Raw genomic sequence first — 19,793 nt, forward strand, 5'->3', positions numbered from 1 at the left:
AACACTGACAATAAACTGACAAAATAGCATGCATTTACATCAGTCTCATAAGTGTATATTTCCTGAGCTGTGTTCCTGTGTGTGATGGCAAAGAAGCAAAAAAAAAAAAAAAAAGATGTACATCCTGGACCTTTGGCCTTGAGAAGGAGTTCCTTTTGAACCCCTCCTGGCTGCAGGCCTGTGTGGGCTGGTGCAGCAGTCTGTACTTTCCATCTTCCTCCTGACTCATCACGGGGGGGTCAGGCTCTCCTCTTCTTCTGCTTTCTTTTAAACCAGTCCAATCCTGCAATCACTCCCTTCTGCTTTCTACCCCAGTTTACAACACTGTGGCTTTAAAAATGTCACGCTTAAGTCCCCTTCCCATTTAGAGTCAGGGTTACAGGATTAAAAAAACCCTTGAGTGACACTAAAATAGCTGCAGTATGAACGTAGTTAAACTTTTGAAAGTCCAGATTTGGTTTCATTTTCTTTATGACCACTTGACATGAAGCCAGCCTGTTCTTTTTGTTCGTCAACATTGGACAGCCCACACTGCACAGAGGAAGCTCAGGCGCATCAAATCAGAGCGATCATTTCTTTTCCATCCCAGCAACCTTATCTTGTGCCATTCATCAGAGTGTTTCATTTTCTCATCCTGGCTTTTAAAGAAGCAACAACATTTCCAGGAGCATCATAGAAGCAGATGGACTTTAACAGTGGTGATTTTTAATTTCAGTTAAATTTCAGCTTTGCAGGAGAAGAGAAAACATTTCAACAAGGGCTCCTGTTTGCTGTGCTGTCTCCCGCTGCCAACATGGATGAAGGAACACCCCTGCTGAATGGAAGACCATCTGAACCAAAGGTTGGAAAACTTTAATTGATTTTAAATCTGATTAGTACCCAAAAGCAGATAAGATTTATGAGTGTATTAAAAGTTAGACTTTTATGAAGTCATCCCTGAGATGAACTGGCATCTTTCAAGCTTATTTATTAATGCCAGTCTATATAAAAAAGTACAGGACCAGATGACTTTATGCAATGGACAGCATTTATGTCTGGTGTAAGAAATGCCCAAGGCAAGTCATTTTTGTCGGTAAATCAGGTAAAGGTTTTCCAGACAAGGAATGCAGGGGTGTGTCCTGATTTAATCTTAGATGTCGAACTGAGGCATTCTTATGTAAGGGTGGCATGAATCATCTCTGCACATACCCTTTCAAAAAGTTGTTAATTCAGCATTTCAGGCTCCACTCATCATAACCAACTTTGACTATAAACATAAAACTATCATAGGGATGTTGTTATTTAATGCATGTGTAACTTCTGCTGCCGGAGGTTTCAGTCAAAACAACAACAAAGAGGACTAGTGGAAACATGCTGCTCAGCTCTGCCCACATCCTCTGCTATGTTGCCCTCATGTGCACAGTACTGTGCAGAACTTTTAGGCACATATGAGCCTAAAAGTTAGGCTGAAGTAAGGTGTTTATGTGGCGAGTAGGCTGCCTGTGATTAGGGTTAGGTTGTAGGGTTAGGGCAGTGGTTCCCAAACTTTTTCTGTCGGGCCCCCCTTTGGCAGGTGAAAATATTTTCAGGCCCCCCTTACCCCTCAACTTACATATCAATATGTAAAAACATGTAAATGTATGACCAACACACTGTCATTTGCAAACAAATTCTCATTTTCTAGAATTTACCACATCATAAAACCTAAAAATTCTGACGACGATGGGCTTATTTGGTGCTACAGATCTTCCCAATTCCTGGGGGCAGCTGTGAGACTGCCAAACTCTATTCATTTTCAATGTCCAGCTTTGATTTGTTTTATGTCTTAATTGAGGCAACAGTGGAAAAACCTATCTCACACTGGTAGGATGTTGCAAAAGGAAAGAGTGGCCAAGCAGTGAATACTGTACTACTTTTCTACTCCAATCCAAAATGCAGAAGATATCTTGGACTTGAACTGCAATAACATTGTTGAATCTGAGGTGACATCAATGAACTGCTGTTGTTCTGCAGTGCTGAAGTCATCAGCAGCCTTGCCTTGCGCCCCCCCCCCCCCCATCATGACCCTGCGGCTCCCTGCCCACTTTGGAAACCACTGGGTTAGGGTCAGTGAAGTCCATCAAGTTCTTGGTCACTTCTCTATATGAGGTCTTCTCCTCAGCTCAATTTGTCAAGGCGACCAGCTCTTGGAAGAGTCCTAGTTGCGCCAAACTTATTTTATTTAAGAATTACGGAGGCCACTGTGATCTTTGGTACATTTTTTGTAGCCTTCCTCAGATCTGTGCTTTGCAACAATCCTGTCCCTAAGCTCTAAAGACAATTCCTTTGACGTCATGACTTGGTTTTTGCTCTGATATGAATTGTCAGCTGTGAGACCTTTGAGAGAGGGGTGTGCCTTTCCAAATCATGTCCAATCAATTCAATTGACCACAGGTGGACTCAGTCAAGGTGTAGAAACAGCTCAGCAATGGTCGATCCCAAAACCCATGAACCTAACCTTTAACTATCTATAAGTTTTAACATTTCCTTCATCTGTCCTCCACAGATCAGTAACTCCAAACTGTTCCTGGCTGTCTTTGCGGCCGTCTTGGGGAACTTCAACTTCGGTTACTCCCTGGTCTTCTCGTCCCCGGTCCTGCCTAAGCTGAAGAGCCCTGATGCAGACCCTCGGCTCAGGATGGACACAGACCAGGCCGCCTTGTTTGGTTCCATCTACTCACTGGGTGCAGCTGCTGGGGGGCTGGGGGCCATGCTGCTTAACGACTTGATTGGACGAAAGCTGAGCATCATGGTGTCAGCGGTGCCATCGACTATTGGGTGGGTAAACAGTCAGAATGTAGCAAGACATACTAACTCAAGTGCTGCACGTCAGGAGCATGAAGACAACATTTACTAAAGTATTTTCATCATATACTATTTCACTTTACAGTTTACCTGATGGTCACACAGGTGCTTCAAAATACAAAGACCATTAGGTTATGCTCTTTTGTAATTACATGTTGCACTGTATGCCCTAAAAGACTTATTATGGGGTTACAAATCTTTCTGTATTATATACAGCAAAACAAATGCAGAAAATTGAAGAAGATGTGATTTTGGGAGTCTTGTCCATTAGTATGCACAGACTGGAAAGAGTTCATACTGGTCATTACTGATTTAACTTACAGCAAAAGAAGTGAGTAGAAAAGATTTATGCATCTTATAATTTAATGCATCTGTTATAGTAACAGATTATACACTCACTGACCACTTCATTAGGTATACCTGTCCAACTGCTCATTCTCACAAATATCCAATCAACTAACCAATGCATTTAGACATGCAGACATGATGGTGAGCTGCAGCTCAAACTTAGCATCCACAAGAGAAATTAAAGAAATTTAATATAAGTGGCTCTAAATGTGCTATGGTCGCTGGTGTCACATGGACTGGTCAGAGTATTTCACAAACTGCTGATCTGGATTTTCCTGCGCAGCCACCTCAAGGGTTTACAGAAAATGGTCCAGAAATAAGGAAATATCTAGTGAGCAGTAGTTATCTGTGCCAAAATGCCTTGGATATCAACTAAAAACAGGAAACCATTTACACAAGCTCACCAAAATTGGACAAAACAAGACTGGAAAAGCGCTGCCATGGACCCATCTGTAACACAGTCTCACATATCCTTCACAACCACCTAACTGAATACATCATTTTCACCAGTGGAGCTCTCTCTATTACATCTATAGGATATGGTTTGTTAACATCAATGAGTCCAGTTCTGCCCTGCCCCAGTCAACCAAGGTGTTCCCCAAGGTTCCCTCCTTGGTCCCCTTCTTAACTTTAAAAAACCCACTTCCTCAACTCTGTTTATAAACTTGATTTAAAGTGTTCTTAGGACCAATGCAAGGCACTTTAGGACTACAAGCCCTGACTGATGTTTTTTTTTTTCCTTTTATTAGCACAAGAGGAAAAAAATCCCATCTTATGTTGCCCTTGAAAAAGATCAACTTTAGTTAATACATTCTTCTAATACTCTTCAGAAAAACCCTGTATCTTCATAGCTGCTGTTTTATATGTACAGCTTAGCTTTTATATCTATTTATGAGTGCTGAAAGTATCTCTTTATATGTGTTAGGTACATGCTGATGGCTGGGGCTGAGAACTTATGGATGCTCCAACTGGGACGTTTCCTCACTGGTGTTGCTGGGGGGGTGACTGCAGCATCCATTCCAGTAGGTTACCTCACTACAGAAGCTTTTTTCAAACCAACCCAAACCTTTCTCCTGGGTTTTGCCAGCAGTTTTTACAAGACTCCCAAGACTATTCTTGTTGGCCAAAGCTATGGTTCCTAAACCATGCAACCATTTGCATAACATGACCAAGGAGTAAGATGAAGAGGATGGAGGAGAGAAAGCAGGGATATAGAGACAGATGGGGATGATGGAGGAAAAGAAAGCAGGGACAGAGATGAAGATGAGGATGATGGAGGAGAAGAAAACAGGGATAGAGAGTGAGATGGGGATGATGGAGTAGAAGAAAGCAGGGACAGAGATGTATTACATTCATGGCTCTCTGCCTTTAACTCATATGGCACATTTTGATGTGTTTGTGTTTATTGTCTTCATATTGCAGGTTTACATCTCAGAAATCTCCCACAAGAAAGTGAGAGGAGCTCTGGGCTCCTGCCCACAGATCACTGCCGTGTTTGGGGCCCTGGCGCTCTACGCCTTGAGTAAGGACAAACAATACTGCTGCATCAGCACAAATAGGATTGCTTTTATTAAAGACATATTGCCCTTATTATTGCTGTTATCTTTATCTGTTAATCACATGTGATGCACAGGTCTGAAGGTGCCCTGGCGATGGCTGGCTGTGGCTGGGGAGATACCGGCTCTGTTGATGGTTGTTCTGCTGGTGTTTATGCCATATTCCCCCAGGAGGCTGCTCTCCCTGGGTAGAGATCAGCAAGCTGAGAGGGCCCTCCGCTGGCTGAGGGGGAAACACTACGACACTCTCTCTGAGCTCAGTGCCATTAAGGTAAATAACATTGAACCTAGTCCACAGTTGCAATGACATCCTATAGTGCTCTGTGGTGCATTGTAGGAGAGTAAGTCTTACATAAAAGTGGTCTTGTTTTTAAGCACATGTATCTGAATGCAATCCCTGTTGGTTGAAAACTCAGATGGCCAAATAGTTTTGTCCATATAATGTATGTTTATTTATTTATCTCTCTTTTTTGGGGTCTTCCTTTACAGTACAGCATCAACACACAGGGGAGAGCCTCATGGTCTGATTTAGCCACACCCCTCTACTACCGACCAATCCTCATTTCAGTAGTGATGCGTTTCCTGCAGCAGATGACAGGCATCACACCGATCCTGGTCTACCTGGAGCTCATCTTTTCCCACAGCAAAGTCGCCCTGGAGGCAAAGTTAGAACACCACTTTTACTGATCTGTTTTATTTGGTGTTAATATTTATTTTTCCATTTATTAGTTCATTTTTTTTCTTTTGATTTGACTTTAATTGTAGGGGGATATCACAAGTCATTATTTTACCACTTATTTCAAACAAGAGACATACATATTTGATTCTCTTCACTTAAAAAGGTTTGATAAAAATGTAAAAATGTAAATGTCCTGTCAATGTCCTGTCTCTGTCAGGTATGATGCCGCCATCGTGGGTGCAGTTCGTCTCCTTTCTGTTATAGTGGCAGCCAGTTTGATGGATAAGGCGGGCCGAAAAGCCCTTCTGTACACGTCCAGTATGCTGATGTTCCTGTCCACCCTGACCTTGACCATGATCTCCCACAATGCAGACTGTGCTCGAGGCCTAATCCCTCCAAACGTCACTGTGAGTTTGGACTACAGCTCCCATAATGCTGTCGGAGACGCTGCTACAGGCCTTCTGCCTCTTATCAGCACCATGGTGTTTATATTTGGTAAGTATCTGGGGAAACTCATTCTGTTGTATGCCCATGTTACATCTAATCAAATATTTGGTTTATAGCCATACAATTACATTCAGGTGTAGATTTAGATCTATTTATTGTCCCAAAACAAGAATTAGTTTTGCAAAGTGTAAAGCAAAGTGCAATGTGGAGATTGCAGGGTTCACAGACAAAAAAAAAACATTTCAAAACACACAAAAAGGGTCAGAGGTGTAATCCAGGATTGTATTACATATAGAATGGTTTTAGAGGTAATTGTGCTTACAGCATCTCACTTTAGCTTTGTTAGCTTAATGTAGCTATGTGGTTAAAATTGCTACGTAAGCCAGCGCAGCTATGTTAGCTAAATGAGTATTAGCAAACATAGCATTGGCTTATCTGGCTTTGATAGCTCTTGCTTTAGCTATGTTTGTTCTGTAGCTATTTTATCTAAATGAAATACTGGTCTATGAGAATTGCAAAACTGTTAAAGTTGTGACCTATGTAGCCTAGGTAGCTAATAAGCTTTGTAAGCTTTAGCCTTAGCTATGTTTGTTCTGTATTTATTTTACAAAAATAAAGTATGGGTTAATGAAATGTGCTGAACCATTAAAGTTGTACAGTCTTTAGCTATGTTACCTACATAGCTTATGTAGCAAATGTAGCTTTGTTAGCTTTAGTCATAGCTATATGAGTTCCATAGCAGTTTTACATGAGTAAAACATGGGATTATAAGATTTGCCAAACTGTAAAAATTGAACAGTCTTTAACTTTGTTACCTATGCAGCTTATGTAGCTAATGTAGCTTTGTTAGCGTAAGCCTTGGTCACCGTAGTTCCATAGCGGTTTTACATGAGTAAAACATGGGTTAGTGAGATTTGAAAAACTATAAAAGTTGTACAGTCTTCAGCTTTGTTACCTACATAGCTTATGTAGCTAACATAGCTAATGTAGCTTTGTTAGCTTTAGCCTTAGCTATATGAGTTCCATAGCTATTTTACATGAGTAAAATATGCGTTAATGACATTTGCAAAACTGAAAAGTTGTATAGTATTCAGCCTTGTTATCTACATAGCTAATTTAGCTAATGTTGCTTTGTTAGATTTAGCCTTATTTATGTTAGTTTCGTAGCTATTTCACAGGAATAAAATATGAGTTATGAGATTTGCAAAACTGTAAAAGTTGTACAGTTTTCAACTTTGTTACCTATGTAGCTTATGTAGGTAACGTAGCTTTGTTAGCTTAAGCTTTGGTTACTTCAGTTCCATAACTTTTTTACATGAGTAAAACATGGGTTAATGAGATTTGAAAAAACAGTAAAGTTATACAGTCTTCAGCTTTGTTACCTACTTAGCTTATGTAGCTAATGTAGCTTTGTTAGCTTAAGCCTTAGTGACCTTAGTCCCATAGCTATTTTACATGAGTCATACATGGGTTAATGGGATTTGAAAAACAGTAAAAGTTGTACAGTCTTCAGCTTTGTCACCTACGTAACCTATGTAGCTTATGTAGGTAACGTAGCTTTGTTAGCTTAACCCATAGTTACCTTAGTTCTATAGCTATTTTGCATGACAAACATGGGTTAATGAGATTTACAAAACTGAAAAGTTGTACAGCCTTCAGCTTTGTTTCCCACCTAGCTTACATAACATAGTTGTTGCTTTGTTAGATTAAGCCTTAGTTACATTTGTTCTGTAGTTGACGACATAATGAAATATGGCTTTAAGAGATTTGCATAACTTTAAAATGTGTTTAACCTTCAGTTAAGTTACCTGCGTAGTTTATGTAGCTAACATAGCTACATAGCTTTTTAGGCTTTAGTCTCAGCCATGTTAGCTGCAATATTGTGTTTTCATTCAGGAAAAGCTTTTTCCTGTAAGCAGACTGTTTATTTGCCTTTATTAAACATTTTGTTATAAGCTTTTGTGGGTCAGGTTTTTGACTTTTAACCCTAACTCTTTACCTAACTGGAACTTTAATCAGGTTTTATTTTGAAAGTTTTAGCGTGTATCCTTGTGCTTACAGAGGCAGCGTCTAAGAGCTGTGGTCTGCAGCCAGACTGTCTTTTTTTAACTTTCATCATTTATGCATCAACTTTCAGTTGTTTCATTCTGTCCACACAAGAAATAATCTTAAAAGAATTAGCAAAACAGGGCACGGATGGCTTAGCAGTTAGACTGTGTCCCATGTAGTTCTCCGAGTAGACAACCCCAGGTGTAAAGGCGACATATCATGGCCCTTTTCCCCCCTTTAACACAGTCCCTTGTGGTCTAAACGAAACTTCTGCTTCAAGATGACAACTGTATAAATCAGTTCTTAGCAGCCTTTCTCAGAACGGTCAATTTTCCAGCCCAATCTATAAATGAAATAACATTAAACATGTTTAGAGTTTTGGCAACTTAAGTTTGATAACTGTAAAGCCTGTGTGCATGTTTTTACTGAATCATGTGGTGCTGTTTGCTGTATATTATGTTTTGTTTTGTCCCAACAAGTTAAGACCTGTTATACCCTTGGGTAATTTAGTTAATCTGAGCTCTTACAGCATAATTAACTGTTGTGAGTCAGCCATAAGTCTCCTCATAATTGTCCTGATTTGTTTAAATGTCCTAATGATGATCTCACGCCTTATTTAATGAGGAAAAATCACAGGATGGTATGACCATTCACTACCCTCCATGACTTTAGCCACTTTCGTCATACTGTGACGTCAGCCGCTTTCTCATCACATTGTTACTTATCTCCTAGGATATGCCATGGGATGGGGCCCGATCACATGGTTGCTGATGTCAGAGGTGTTGCCTCTGGCAGCCCGGGGCGTGGCGTCAGGTCTGTGTGTCACTGTCAGCTGGTTGACGGCCTTCATGATCACCCACGCATTCACATACCTGGAAGACAATTACGGCCTGTATGTGCCCTACCTGCTTTTCATGGTGGTGTGTGTTCTCTGTCTGCTTTTCAATGCCGTGTGCATACCAGAGACTCGAGGTCGCTCGCTGGAGGAAATCGAGGAGTATTTCAGGACGGGGCGATCATTCACCATCAACAGGAGTCACTCAAAAGTAGAGTACAGCTAAAATCTCAAGATATCTTTGCACAAAAAGCAGAATTTTTGCACTTCGTTTAGCTAAAACAGGGTGATTTTGGAACTTTATACTAACTAGAATGGTCTTAGGGAAATAGGTCACTTTACTACATCTATACATGCAATAATCATGTCATAAAAAAATAAAACTTGATATACACTATATGAACAGAGGTATTTAGACGCCTGACTATTTCACCAATAGGACCTCACTGTTACCTCTGAATTGAAGGCCAGATTATCTGCTCAAAAGCAAGACCAAGCTGAGGCAACGCTGGGCCAGGATCCCAGGCCTCTTGGTCCCAGGCCTTCAATTTGTTGCACCAACTGATGAGGAGACAAGCCCAGATTTTACCTGTACGTCCTATCTTAGAAAGAAAGAAAGGAGTACACTCTACTGTATTTACTTGAGCACAAATTAACACCTTCTAACTGACATTTTTACCCCAGAACACAGACTAAAGTGACAGCTGACAGTTAACTTTCTAATGCTTTAGCACTCCTGTATGCTCTAATGATGAGGAATTTTACTCCATTCTTCTTTGCAAAACTGCTCAAGCTCTGTAAGGTTGTACGGGATCAGGGGGGAACAGCCCTTTTCGAGTCAATTCTCTATTAGATTGAGGGCTTGGCTTTGACTCAACCACTCCAAACATTCACCTTGTTGTCTTTAAACCATTTCTGTGTAGCTTTCTCTGTATGCAGTCACTTATTTTACCTTACATGTTTGTTTAATTGACATTACTTTTTAGAAATTTGTTTTCACTTTGACATTTAAGAGGTTTTTTTTTATCATGTTTTGTCAAAAAAGCTAAATTATATGGACAATGATTTCTTTATAAAATCAATAAAAAGGGGCAAATATTTTCATAGGCACTATATCTCAATCTTAAGTGTGTTGTGACTTATTTTACCTCAGTTGTAAGTTCATTCTCTTCCAAATAAGGTTAGATAACACATAACAAACCTCAAACATAGTTTTGCTCAGTTTGACAACGGATGTAGATGGCATGTACTCCTATGCCAAATAACCACAGAGATGGTGAGATAAAATACCTCAGTGTTTTCTTTTTAGATACATGGATTGGTCAGAAAAAATCTAAATAAAAAAGTTTCTACTGTACATTTTGTGGAAGTATTTGTTGCTGCTTTGTATTCACGTGTTTAATGGTTTAAATTTGAATATATAGCTACAGGCTTGTGTATTGAGCCTTTGGCTACAAATTAACAGGGAGCAACAGGCCCCTGCAAAACAATTTAGAGCTCCCCCTGCTGACTGGTTACGGTAAAAAAGTTTTTTATTATGATGCTGGTTTGTGAAGGAAAAGTAACAGGAAATGTAATAAAAACAAAAAATAGAGATTGGCGTTTTGGTAAACATGAATATCTGCTCCAAACTCACACAAGAATATGTTCTGCTCTGAACTGTACTGATCTGAGTCATCTTTTATGTTTCACCTGTCAGTTAAATGTGTACTCTAGTAAGTGGAAAGGGAGTGGCATCAATTTTCACAGCTCCACCAAGCATGCCTTGCCTACAACTTTCAACACCAGTGCAAAATTTGACAATTGTTGCAGATGTGTTTTGGTGTCACTTTTGTACATGCTAGGAGAATAAAACACACCATCCATATAAATACACAACGAATGATTTGATCTTAAAAAGTCAGCATTTATAATCAGTGGTATCCAGTTCCCACATCCTGATTGTTTCATTTTAGAAGTAACTAGTATAAAGGTGTACAAGTAAGTGAGGAGCATGGGGCCCAGTAATCTTAAGCTCTGGCCTCCAAATCAAACCAGTTAATCTGTGGTGTGTAATGAGATGTTTGTGCAAATTTTGCAGAAAATCTCTCCATGAATTCATGAGATATTGTATTTCCAAGTGAGGGATGACCATGAGACCCAGTTATCTTTACCTTTGACCTATTACCTCCAAATTTAAATCAGGTCATCTTTAAGTCAGAGTGGATGTTTGTGCATAGTTTGAAGAAGATGCTTCAAAGTCTTCTTGTAATATCTGAAGCCACACAAGACCATGATGTTGAATGACCCTGACCTCAAAATCTTATTAGATCATCTTTGAGTCAGGGTGGATGTTTGTGCAAGTTGAAGAAAACCACTTGAAGTGTTTATGAGGTATCCTGCTCACAAGCAAGGGGTCAAAAAGAGGACAAATTATCTTAATTTTATACCAGAGACTTCAAAAATCGAGTCTGATTATCCTTGCATTGTAGTGGACATTCTGTGCAAAGGTTGAAGAGGACGTTGACCTTTCACCTATAACATGTAATCATATCCTTGCATCAAAGTGGACCTCGGTGCGAAGTTGAAGGAAAACTCAAGAAATATTCATGAGGGATCTCAAACCTAAGTAAGGGGTAAACATAAGGCAAAATAACTTTTACCCTCTCCTTCAAAATGTAATCAGTTCATGTTTCTGTCAGAGTGGACGTTTGTGGACGGGTTAAGGAAATTCCCTCAAATAATCCATGATATTCCCTTTTTTTAAGAAACCAATAAGCATGAGGCCTAGTAACCTTAGCCTTTGACTTGTGACCTCTGAAATCTCAGCAGATCATTCTTGAGTCAGAGTGGATGGTTGTGTAAAGTTTGAGGATGATCTCTTAAAGGGCTGTGAGTATGTTATGACCTTTGGCCTTCTTGAGAAATTGTGTTCAGGAACAAAAATGAGGCCTGATGACATTGGCCTCATCAGATCAACTTACCAATTACCAATTACCAATATAGAGATGAACCAACAGTCTTCAGGTCTTAAAGATGCAGCACTAAAGCATGACTTTACAGTATGGTTTACATTATCAGTCATATATAGCTAAAGACACTAAATTTACATGGAAGTGACAGCATTTTTAATGGACAAAGGGTTGCCTGCTGTCTGTGAAAATGACTGATGTGCTGTCTACAGGCAGTAAAAAAACAGGACAGGAAGCGGTGCTGCTCAGCAGGCCAGGTCACATGCCGAAGAGAGCGCTCAGAGTCATCACTTTGACTCTGACTCATAACCAGTGAAGCACATCGCCGCCCTGTCCTTGCAGCCATAACCATAACTGCTTACTTAGTTACTGCTACTTTTACTGACATGGAAATGGTTTGTTTTTGGTCTGGTACAAACCTATGCAGTGAAAGTCTACTTTACTTTTGCTGATTCTAGTGGAGACTATACTGTATAGTAAAGCATAGAATTAAACAGAGATTTTGTAAATTAAGTTCAAGTACATCATATTAAACAGAATCAAACATTTTTAGCCTCTTACAAACTATCAGGAGTTGCATTTGTATTTCAGCTATCACCTGTTATTAACCTACTTCATGGTGTCAGAAAGGACTGACCCACAATGACGTGATAATTACAAGATTGCTCATTGTTATGTAAATTACTGATGTCTGCACAATGCTTGAATACCATGACCAGTTTATCAAACAAGGCATGGCACGACTCAAGTTTCGGTATGTAAGCATGTGTTTTATCTTTAGACACACCCAGCTAAAGCAGTGTGTTCATAGTAACAGACGAGATAGAACTTTTAATACAGCATTAGCACAGTAATTTTTAGCTTGTAAAGCCTAATTGTTCTTACCTCTGTCTGAGCTCATTGTCACACTTTTTTATTGGATTATTTGTTAAATATGAACTGTAATTAATCAAGCAAAACAATGTTTATGAAACTAACATGATAACTGCAAAACGACCTGTCTCCTAAAAGTTTAGAGTAAGTTTGGCTATAAGCAGCTATTCCACAATTTGAGCAGCTCCTCATCTGGACTGATATTCACCAAAATCATGTATCTTCTCCTCAGTTCAATCTTTTGTTGATACTATACTGAGATCACTGACTGATAACTTCATAGTGTTTTGGTTTCACACAAGATTTCTGCTACCAAAGCTAGCCACGCTGTAGCAGTTTGAAGCTAATGCCTAGCTAACATCAACAACCACTTCCAACAGAAATACATTTTCTAATCAGGAAATTTGTTTATTTTTGTTCTTAATATATTCTAAACTGTTACTACAACATTTCTAAAACAGTGTAACACATTGGTCCAACTAAACTTTTCTTCATTGTTTGATTTACATGGTTGCTTTGCTAATGTCTGCGAAAGGTGCTCAAGTTTACCTGACAGCCTAATGTCAAATTAGACTAATATTAACAAAATCTTCAGTGTTTAAACGTTGTTAACGTCATCTAAACAGAATATGTCCTGTTTTGTTTCTGTTTTGACTAACCTTCACAACAGAAGCTAACATTAGCCTTGCTAACATTTATTTTTACTTGCTGGATGTAAAATGTTCCTCTGAGAACTCATGGATATTTTGGGGGTTATATATCTAACACTTAAAGTACCAAGTGAAAACATATAAAACTAGAATTTGATTTTTTTTTTTCCTAGTCTTAGCTGTCATGCAGTTAGGTTAGCACATATCCTTTAGATTGCTATTGGATTGTGGCTAACTTGCATGCCATTGAAATATGACTATATGTTCCATTTAAGGGGCCATCACAGAGTAAATCAAAAGACAGGCTATTGTCAGCCACAAGAATAGCTAAGATTAGCTTTGATATTCTCTATCTTGCAGTTATTAAATCAAGACTTTCCTTAAGGAACTCATGGATATTTGAAAAGAAAAAAACTTCTTTTTTTTTGCACCAGGTGACCCCATATAATAGGCTAACAATACTTATTTCGTTTTCCTAGTCTTATCCAGCATTTCCTACAGTCCGTTAGATAATAGCTTGTTCATTGTATTGCTGTTAGATTAAGGCTATGCCCCATTTTAAAGGCTGCTTACTTCAGAGGCTTTAGAATCAGGCTTGTCTCAATGTACAAGAGTAGCTAATATTATCCTTTCTGACCACTATCTTTTCAGTCGTTTACACTAAAAACTTCTTTGGGAGAACTTATGGATATAAAACTCATATACAAATTGGAAATTATTAGTTTTCATAGTCTTGTGGACCATTTCCTGCGTGCTATTAGATTACAGCTATGTCCAATTTCAGGGGCTACATCCTTCAGAGGGTGGAATTTAAAATCTTTCACATGGTAGTGATGTATCTAAGGCAATCCCATTTTGAAGACTTCTTTAAATGGAGCCTACAAATGTACATTTCCTGGATTCCAATGCAACCTTTGCACTCAAACATTTGTCTTGATTCACTGTGCTCCAGTCAAAACAAGCTAGCGAACTCTGAAGTGGCTATCTCCCTTCTAAATGTAACTTACTGATGTCTAGTCAGTCAAAAATACAAATTTTACATGAAGTGAGTTTTGTTAAAGAATCTGGTGCAGCTTGATTCCGTTCAAGCCTGAGCAGTCCATGCATGCTGGGCTGGTTGCTTCCAAGGATGCTTCCCTGAAATGAGACACAGCTTATATTTTCATGTGGTGTAGTTTTTATAAAAGTACAATACTTCTTTTAGTACAACCTCTTTTTCTGTTATGCTAATAAACTTTATGCTCAAGAAGTGAAACATTTGGTGTCTGTGAAAGATAAATGTGATAAATTTCCTAAATGTGTCACTCATTGGTAACTCAAAAATGTCTGGATATAGAGATGACTGATCTGCATGGAGGTATGGGGAGATATTTAATCCCATGAAATAATGAATGAAAGAAAAATAAATGTAGCATAAATGTGGTGTTTTCATTTCTTATTTAAGGGTTTTTCTGTGTTTTGAAGCTTTCTATCTATTAAATATGTCTGACTATTACTGGTGTTTCCATTATATAACTTTCCCAACATTCTGATAAATAGTTATGTAGGTCTGGTTTATTAATTTAGATCAAGACTGGTAAAAGAAACATTTGTTCAACCTAACACAATAGCTTTTGCACCCTGTTGAACTTGTAGTTGCCATCAGGAAACTATTAATCAGCTGGTTAGACAAGGCACATTCCTCGAGTCCTTACTTTCAGTGATACCTGAAGGTGATAGTCATTAAACACTCCTACAGCTAAAATATACATGTAGCTATGGCAGGTAGTCATCTCTTAAGGTAACTGTCTGTGTGTACTGCTGGTTCAACTGAGGTGTTACAAGATACAGTCTTGGTTTATGATAAATAAAGTGCCCATAAAAAGTGTTTATCTCCTTGGAAGTTCCACCGTTTAATCAATTTTAAAAATCAATCATGGTTAATATTATTTTTGAACGAGAAAATTACAAAATAAACCTTTTTCCAAGTGAAAACAAACTTCTCCAAAGTAATGTCAATTACATAAAGATATGTAGGGTAAAATAAATGACTGCATAAATATTCACCACTCAAAGTCAGTATTTAGTGGATAGGTCTCAATCAGGCTTACATATCTGGACACTGCAATGCTACTCCGTTCTTTGCAAAACCGCTCAAACTCTGTCAGGTTGCAAGGGAATTGGGCAAAAACAACCCTTTTAAGTCCACCCACAAATTCTCTATTGCGTTGAGGGCTGGGCTTTGACTCAGCCACTCCGGAACATTCACCTTGTTATCTTTAAACCATTTCTGTGTAGTTTTCGGTGTGTGCTTCAGGTCATTGTTTTAAATCTTCTCCCAAGCCGTAGTTCTATTGCAGACTGAATGAGATTGTCCTATGGGATTTTCCTGTATTTTACCACATTCATTTTACCCTCTACCTTTACAAGCCTTCTAGGGCCAGCTGGCAAGAAGCATCCCCACATCATGATGTTACCACCAACATGCTTCACAGTGGGGATGGTTAGTTTGTGGTGATGTGCAGTGTTTGGTTTCTGCCAAAAATACCATCTTGAACCATTTTGATCTCATCAGACCAACGAACTTTCTTCCACTTGACCATGGAGTCTCCCACACGCCTTTTTGCAAACTCTAGCGGAGATTGAATATGAATTTTTCTTCAACAGTGGCTTTCTCTTTGCCATCCATAAAGCTTTGACTGGTAAAGATTCTTGGAAACAGTTGTATGTACCATCTCAGCTGCTGAAGCTTGTAACTCCTTCAGAGTAGTCAAAGGTGTCTTGGTGGACTCTCTCACTAGTCTCCTCCTTGCACAGTCACTCAGTTTGTGAAGCTGGCCTGATCTTGGCAAACTTTTTGATGATGGATTTAACTGAACTCTGGGGGACTTTCGGGGACATCCTCTGACTCCTACTTGTTGATAACCTTTTCTCTGAGTTGTTTAGAGTGTTCTTTTGTCTTCGTAATTGGTAGCCAGGAATACGGATGAACCAGTAACTGGACCTTCCACACACAAGTTTCTTTATACTACAATCACTTGAGACACATTCACTGCACTCAGCTCATCCTCATTTCACTAATTTTGAGACCATACAGTTGGCTGTACCTCTGTTGAATCGGGTCAGTCACTTTTGAGTTGGTGAATATTTATGCAGTCACTTACTTTACCTTACACATTTTTATTTAATTTGGCCTTACTTTGTAGAATCTGTTTTCACGTTGACATCAAAACATTTTTTGTAATTTCTTCTTGTCAAAAAAGCCAAATTACACTGACCATGACTGATTTTCTTTAATCAAGAAAATCAGTCAAACATCCAAGGGGATAAATACTTTTATTGACACCATAAAACTGCTAAGCAAGAGATAAACGCTGATGTTATGTTACTCTTTTTGAAGATGATTCAAGAAAGAAAGTGCTGGCAACACCAGGACAAAAAATACAATCATTATAAGTATTTTACCCTGTAAAATAATGAATTAAGATTATGCAAGACTGATAAACACCACAGTAAATGTAAATAAATGTACAAGAGTTGATTTATGCTGAATTAAATACAGTGAAATAAATAACAAAGTTGATCTTACACACAACACAAGATGCATGAAAAGGAAACTGAGTCAGATGAGCTATAAATTAGCCACTTAAACAAAGGCTCAGTAAGTTTATAAGTAGACAGCTAGAAAGAGGTGCAGACGGCAAAGACACTGGGAAAATCCAGATGCTGTATTTAAATACCAGCTGAGTCAGAGGCTATTTTTATCTTTTGGACCATACCCACCTCCTTCTTTGTTTCCCCTCCCCCTCTCCATCACTTCCTCCTTCATCATTACCTGTATGTTCACTTTTGCACCCTCAATTTTTTAATAAAAACAAGATACTTTCACTCAGTGAAGAATGTTTATGCTCTGCTGATAACTTTCCCAACACCACAACCCATACAGTATTTTCACCCTCATCAGACCCAGGCCCCGGGAGCTCCAGCTAATAAAAACCTTCCATCACCCTGCATAGCCTCTTTTGATCCCACCTCCCTTCACCTGAGACAAGACAATCATCAACATTATTATCAAGCAAGAACCTCCCTTCATTGATGTTTCATCACATTAGTTCCATGACATCTCAGAAAGACTTGGTAGTTAGCTCTGGTGTCCCAGGACACTCCCTTTCATACCAGCTTGTAAAACCCTAGAGAACTTTTTGTATTATCACATTCTTAATATCAAAGGCCAAACAAACTAAAAATGTCTATTACAATAAGAGAAAAGCAGAGAAAGAGTCTGGAAAGATGTTAGAAAAAGAATGAGGAAGGCTGAGCCAGAGTTTGAAGCCTTTCTACAGCTCACTGAAACTGAAGTAATGACATTTGTGTATTATTTGTGTAACTGCAATTTTTTCAAGTTTCTTGAGTGTTAAATGTTTCTTAACGGTAACACTACCCAAGATTTTACGATGATTGACAGCAATACCAACAACTGTGGTTTTGTTCACACAAATATTTTTTCTTTTTTTAATAATTGCCATCTGTTTATGTTGGGGAACAAGCTCTCTAAAATATTTTTGGTGTAATACTTCTAATAAGGTGTTGGCAAAATTAACCCAACAGTATGTTTTCAGCAAAAATGTTGTTTTTAATTAGGGTCCCCTAAGACTCACCTTCAATTTCCACATACTCCACCTGTACCACAATTCAGGTGCGCAACGCTTTGCTCCAAATAAAGGTGAACAACCTCACACACTTGAGGTGTGTCTAGAGCGCTACCCAATTTAACAAAGCTCTAAAGAGCTTAAGATCACCAGATCATGGGAGAACTTAGAGTTCAGGCAGGAATAGAATTTACACAGTTAATTATTTTGCTCTCCTGAGGTTGATTTGCCATTCATTTTGACATGATTCTATAATTTTATTGCTTCAGTCATGAGTGAGTACATAATAAAGTTTTATGTTTTCTACACTGGAAGTGTGGTTTCATGTAAAATTCTGTGATTTTCCACCTCAAAAGTTAACAGTTCTTCATAAGTGGTGCCATGGTAGTTCTGTGGCGCACTGACCTGATGACCTGTTATGATTTACAATCTGGAGTCAGTGCACAGTGTTGTATTTTGCAGATGATACTTTGTCAAATTTTCTGGCTGTTTGGATCAATCTGCTTTACATGGATTGACACAGATTGGCAGTGACCAGTCCTGAAAAAAGACCTGGCAGGCATCTCTGGCAAAGCAGCGCAGAGTGGCCCTTTTGGGACGTGTAGGAAACAGACCAGGGCTTGGGTAGTGGAACTGCAAAGAATGGCTATAAAGGGTGCGATTTATTCTGCAGTGCGCTACGAGATTGGATCGCGGTACTGGTGGAGTATGTGGAACTTGGAGGTCAGATACATTACCTCAGTTATATTATTTGATTTTATGCAGAAGACACTAAACCCTAGCTCACAAAATCCTAAGAACAATATTCACAAAGAAGTCATGGTCCCTTGACATCACAGTCAGAGTGGGAATCTTTGTTGATCAATGCGACTTCAATTCCAATTTCTATTGTATACAAGCATTGCAGCTTCTTAGTCTTGTGATTTTTATCTAGGGTATGAGTGCTTTGGTAATTGCAGAAGTGTAGTTCAGCAGTTTAGCAGTGGTTCCACTATTATGTTATGCAGATGACACTTTGCTGTATCTTATAAAGATGAAAATTCCTATAATAGTAATTTCTGTTGTAAAATGTGTTTTAGTCTTAGATTCAGTCTTAGATTCGGTGGTTGTACTTGTGCAGTAGTTCAGATGTTAGTCTGTATTATAGCAGTTACGGTAACACAAGAAATCTCCCATAAAAAGTATTTGGGAAGGGCAGGACTTGAGGTAGTAAGATTGCACAGCTTCAGCTGTAACCTGAGCTCAACAGACAAACGCTGCTGAAGTTTATGAACAGTGGAGCTTGATGGTGGATGAAACTCGTACTGAGGCCGGTCGGGAGAAGTGCAAAAACATCTTTTCTGCCAAGAGAAGCTTTTGGTGTGGCTCTTTGTTCTTGTTTTAATAAAGAAAGGTGGCCCAGTTCTGATACAAACGCTGCTAAACTATAGCTACATCCAAGTTCATCACTACACCAGTGGCAGCAATTGCTATCAGCTTGTGGTACAACTAAGCCCTGACTGTAGTTACTGAATTGCCTGATGACAGACATGGAATCTGGCAAATCCATCTGCTTTGCTAGTTTAACCCTAATAAAGGAAAATTGTCTGATTTGTCATGTTTTTCCAAATTGGATGCCAAATTCAGATTAGTTTTGTTTACAGGGTCACTTAGAGAGGCATTTGCACAGATAATTCTTCCCCATTTTACTCCTTTACAGGTTGTTTTAGGACCAAGAACTGATTTAGCATTTTGCTGATAACCTGTCAAACTCCCCATGGCTTTGCTTCAAGCCTACATATTTAAACCCACGTTAGATCAGAGATTTGCTTTAAAGCCTTGTGCATCTGTTAAAATATCTGCTTGAGGGTGAAAACAAGACGAAGTCTTAAAAGTGACAAATAGTGTTGTCAGAGTCAGGTCATCTGAGCTTTGTGATCATATCACAGGTCCTCCTCCTCATTCCATCATATTT

At 38.9% G+C, this 19,793-nt stretch overlaps 1 protein-coding gene across 1 annotated transcript; it reads left to right on the forward strand.

Annotated features, from left to right (window-relative positions):
- Window positions 1–362: 362 nt before the first annotated feature.
- slc2a6 (solute carrier family 2 member 6) lies at window positions 363–9,858 on the forward strand. Its single transcript, XM_041816874.1, has 8 exons — window positions 363–841; window positions 2,525–2,796; window positions 4,097–4,193; window positions 4,594–4,693; window positions 4,805–4,998; window positions 5,217–5,392; window positions 5,624–5,901; window positions 8,635–9,858. Exons 1-8 carry the CDS (start codon window positions 794–796, stop codon window positions 8,961–8,963), a joined length of 1,494 nt encoding a protein of 497 aa, XP_041672808.1. The 5' UTR covers window positions 363–793; the 3' UTR covers window positions 8,964–9,858.
- The last annotated feature ends 9,935 nt before the right edge of the window (window positions 9,859–19,793 follow it).

Source organism: Cheilinus undulatus, linkage group 21, assembly GCF_018320785.1.
Source record: "Cheilinus undulatus linkage group 21, ASM1832078v1, whole genome shotgun sequence".
In the NCBI taxonomy this organism is placed as follows: domain Eukaryota; kingdom Metazoa; phylum Chordata; class Actinopteri; order Labriformes; family Labridae; genus Cheilinus; species Cheilinus undulatus.

Coding starts and splice junctions, on each gene's coding strand:
- slc2a6 (XM_041816874.1), top strand. CDS start 794: ATGGATGAAGGAACACCCCTGCTGAATGGAAGACCATCTGAACCAAAG. Junction 2,797..4,096: donor GCGGTGCCATCGACTATTGG/GTGGGTAAACAG, acceptor TATATGTGTTAG/GTACATGCTGATGGCTGGGG. Junction 4,194..4,593: donor TGACTGCAGCATCCATTCCA/GTAGGTTACCTC, acceptor TTCATATTGCAG/GTTTACATCTCAGAAATCTC.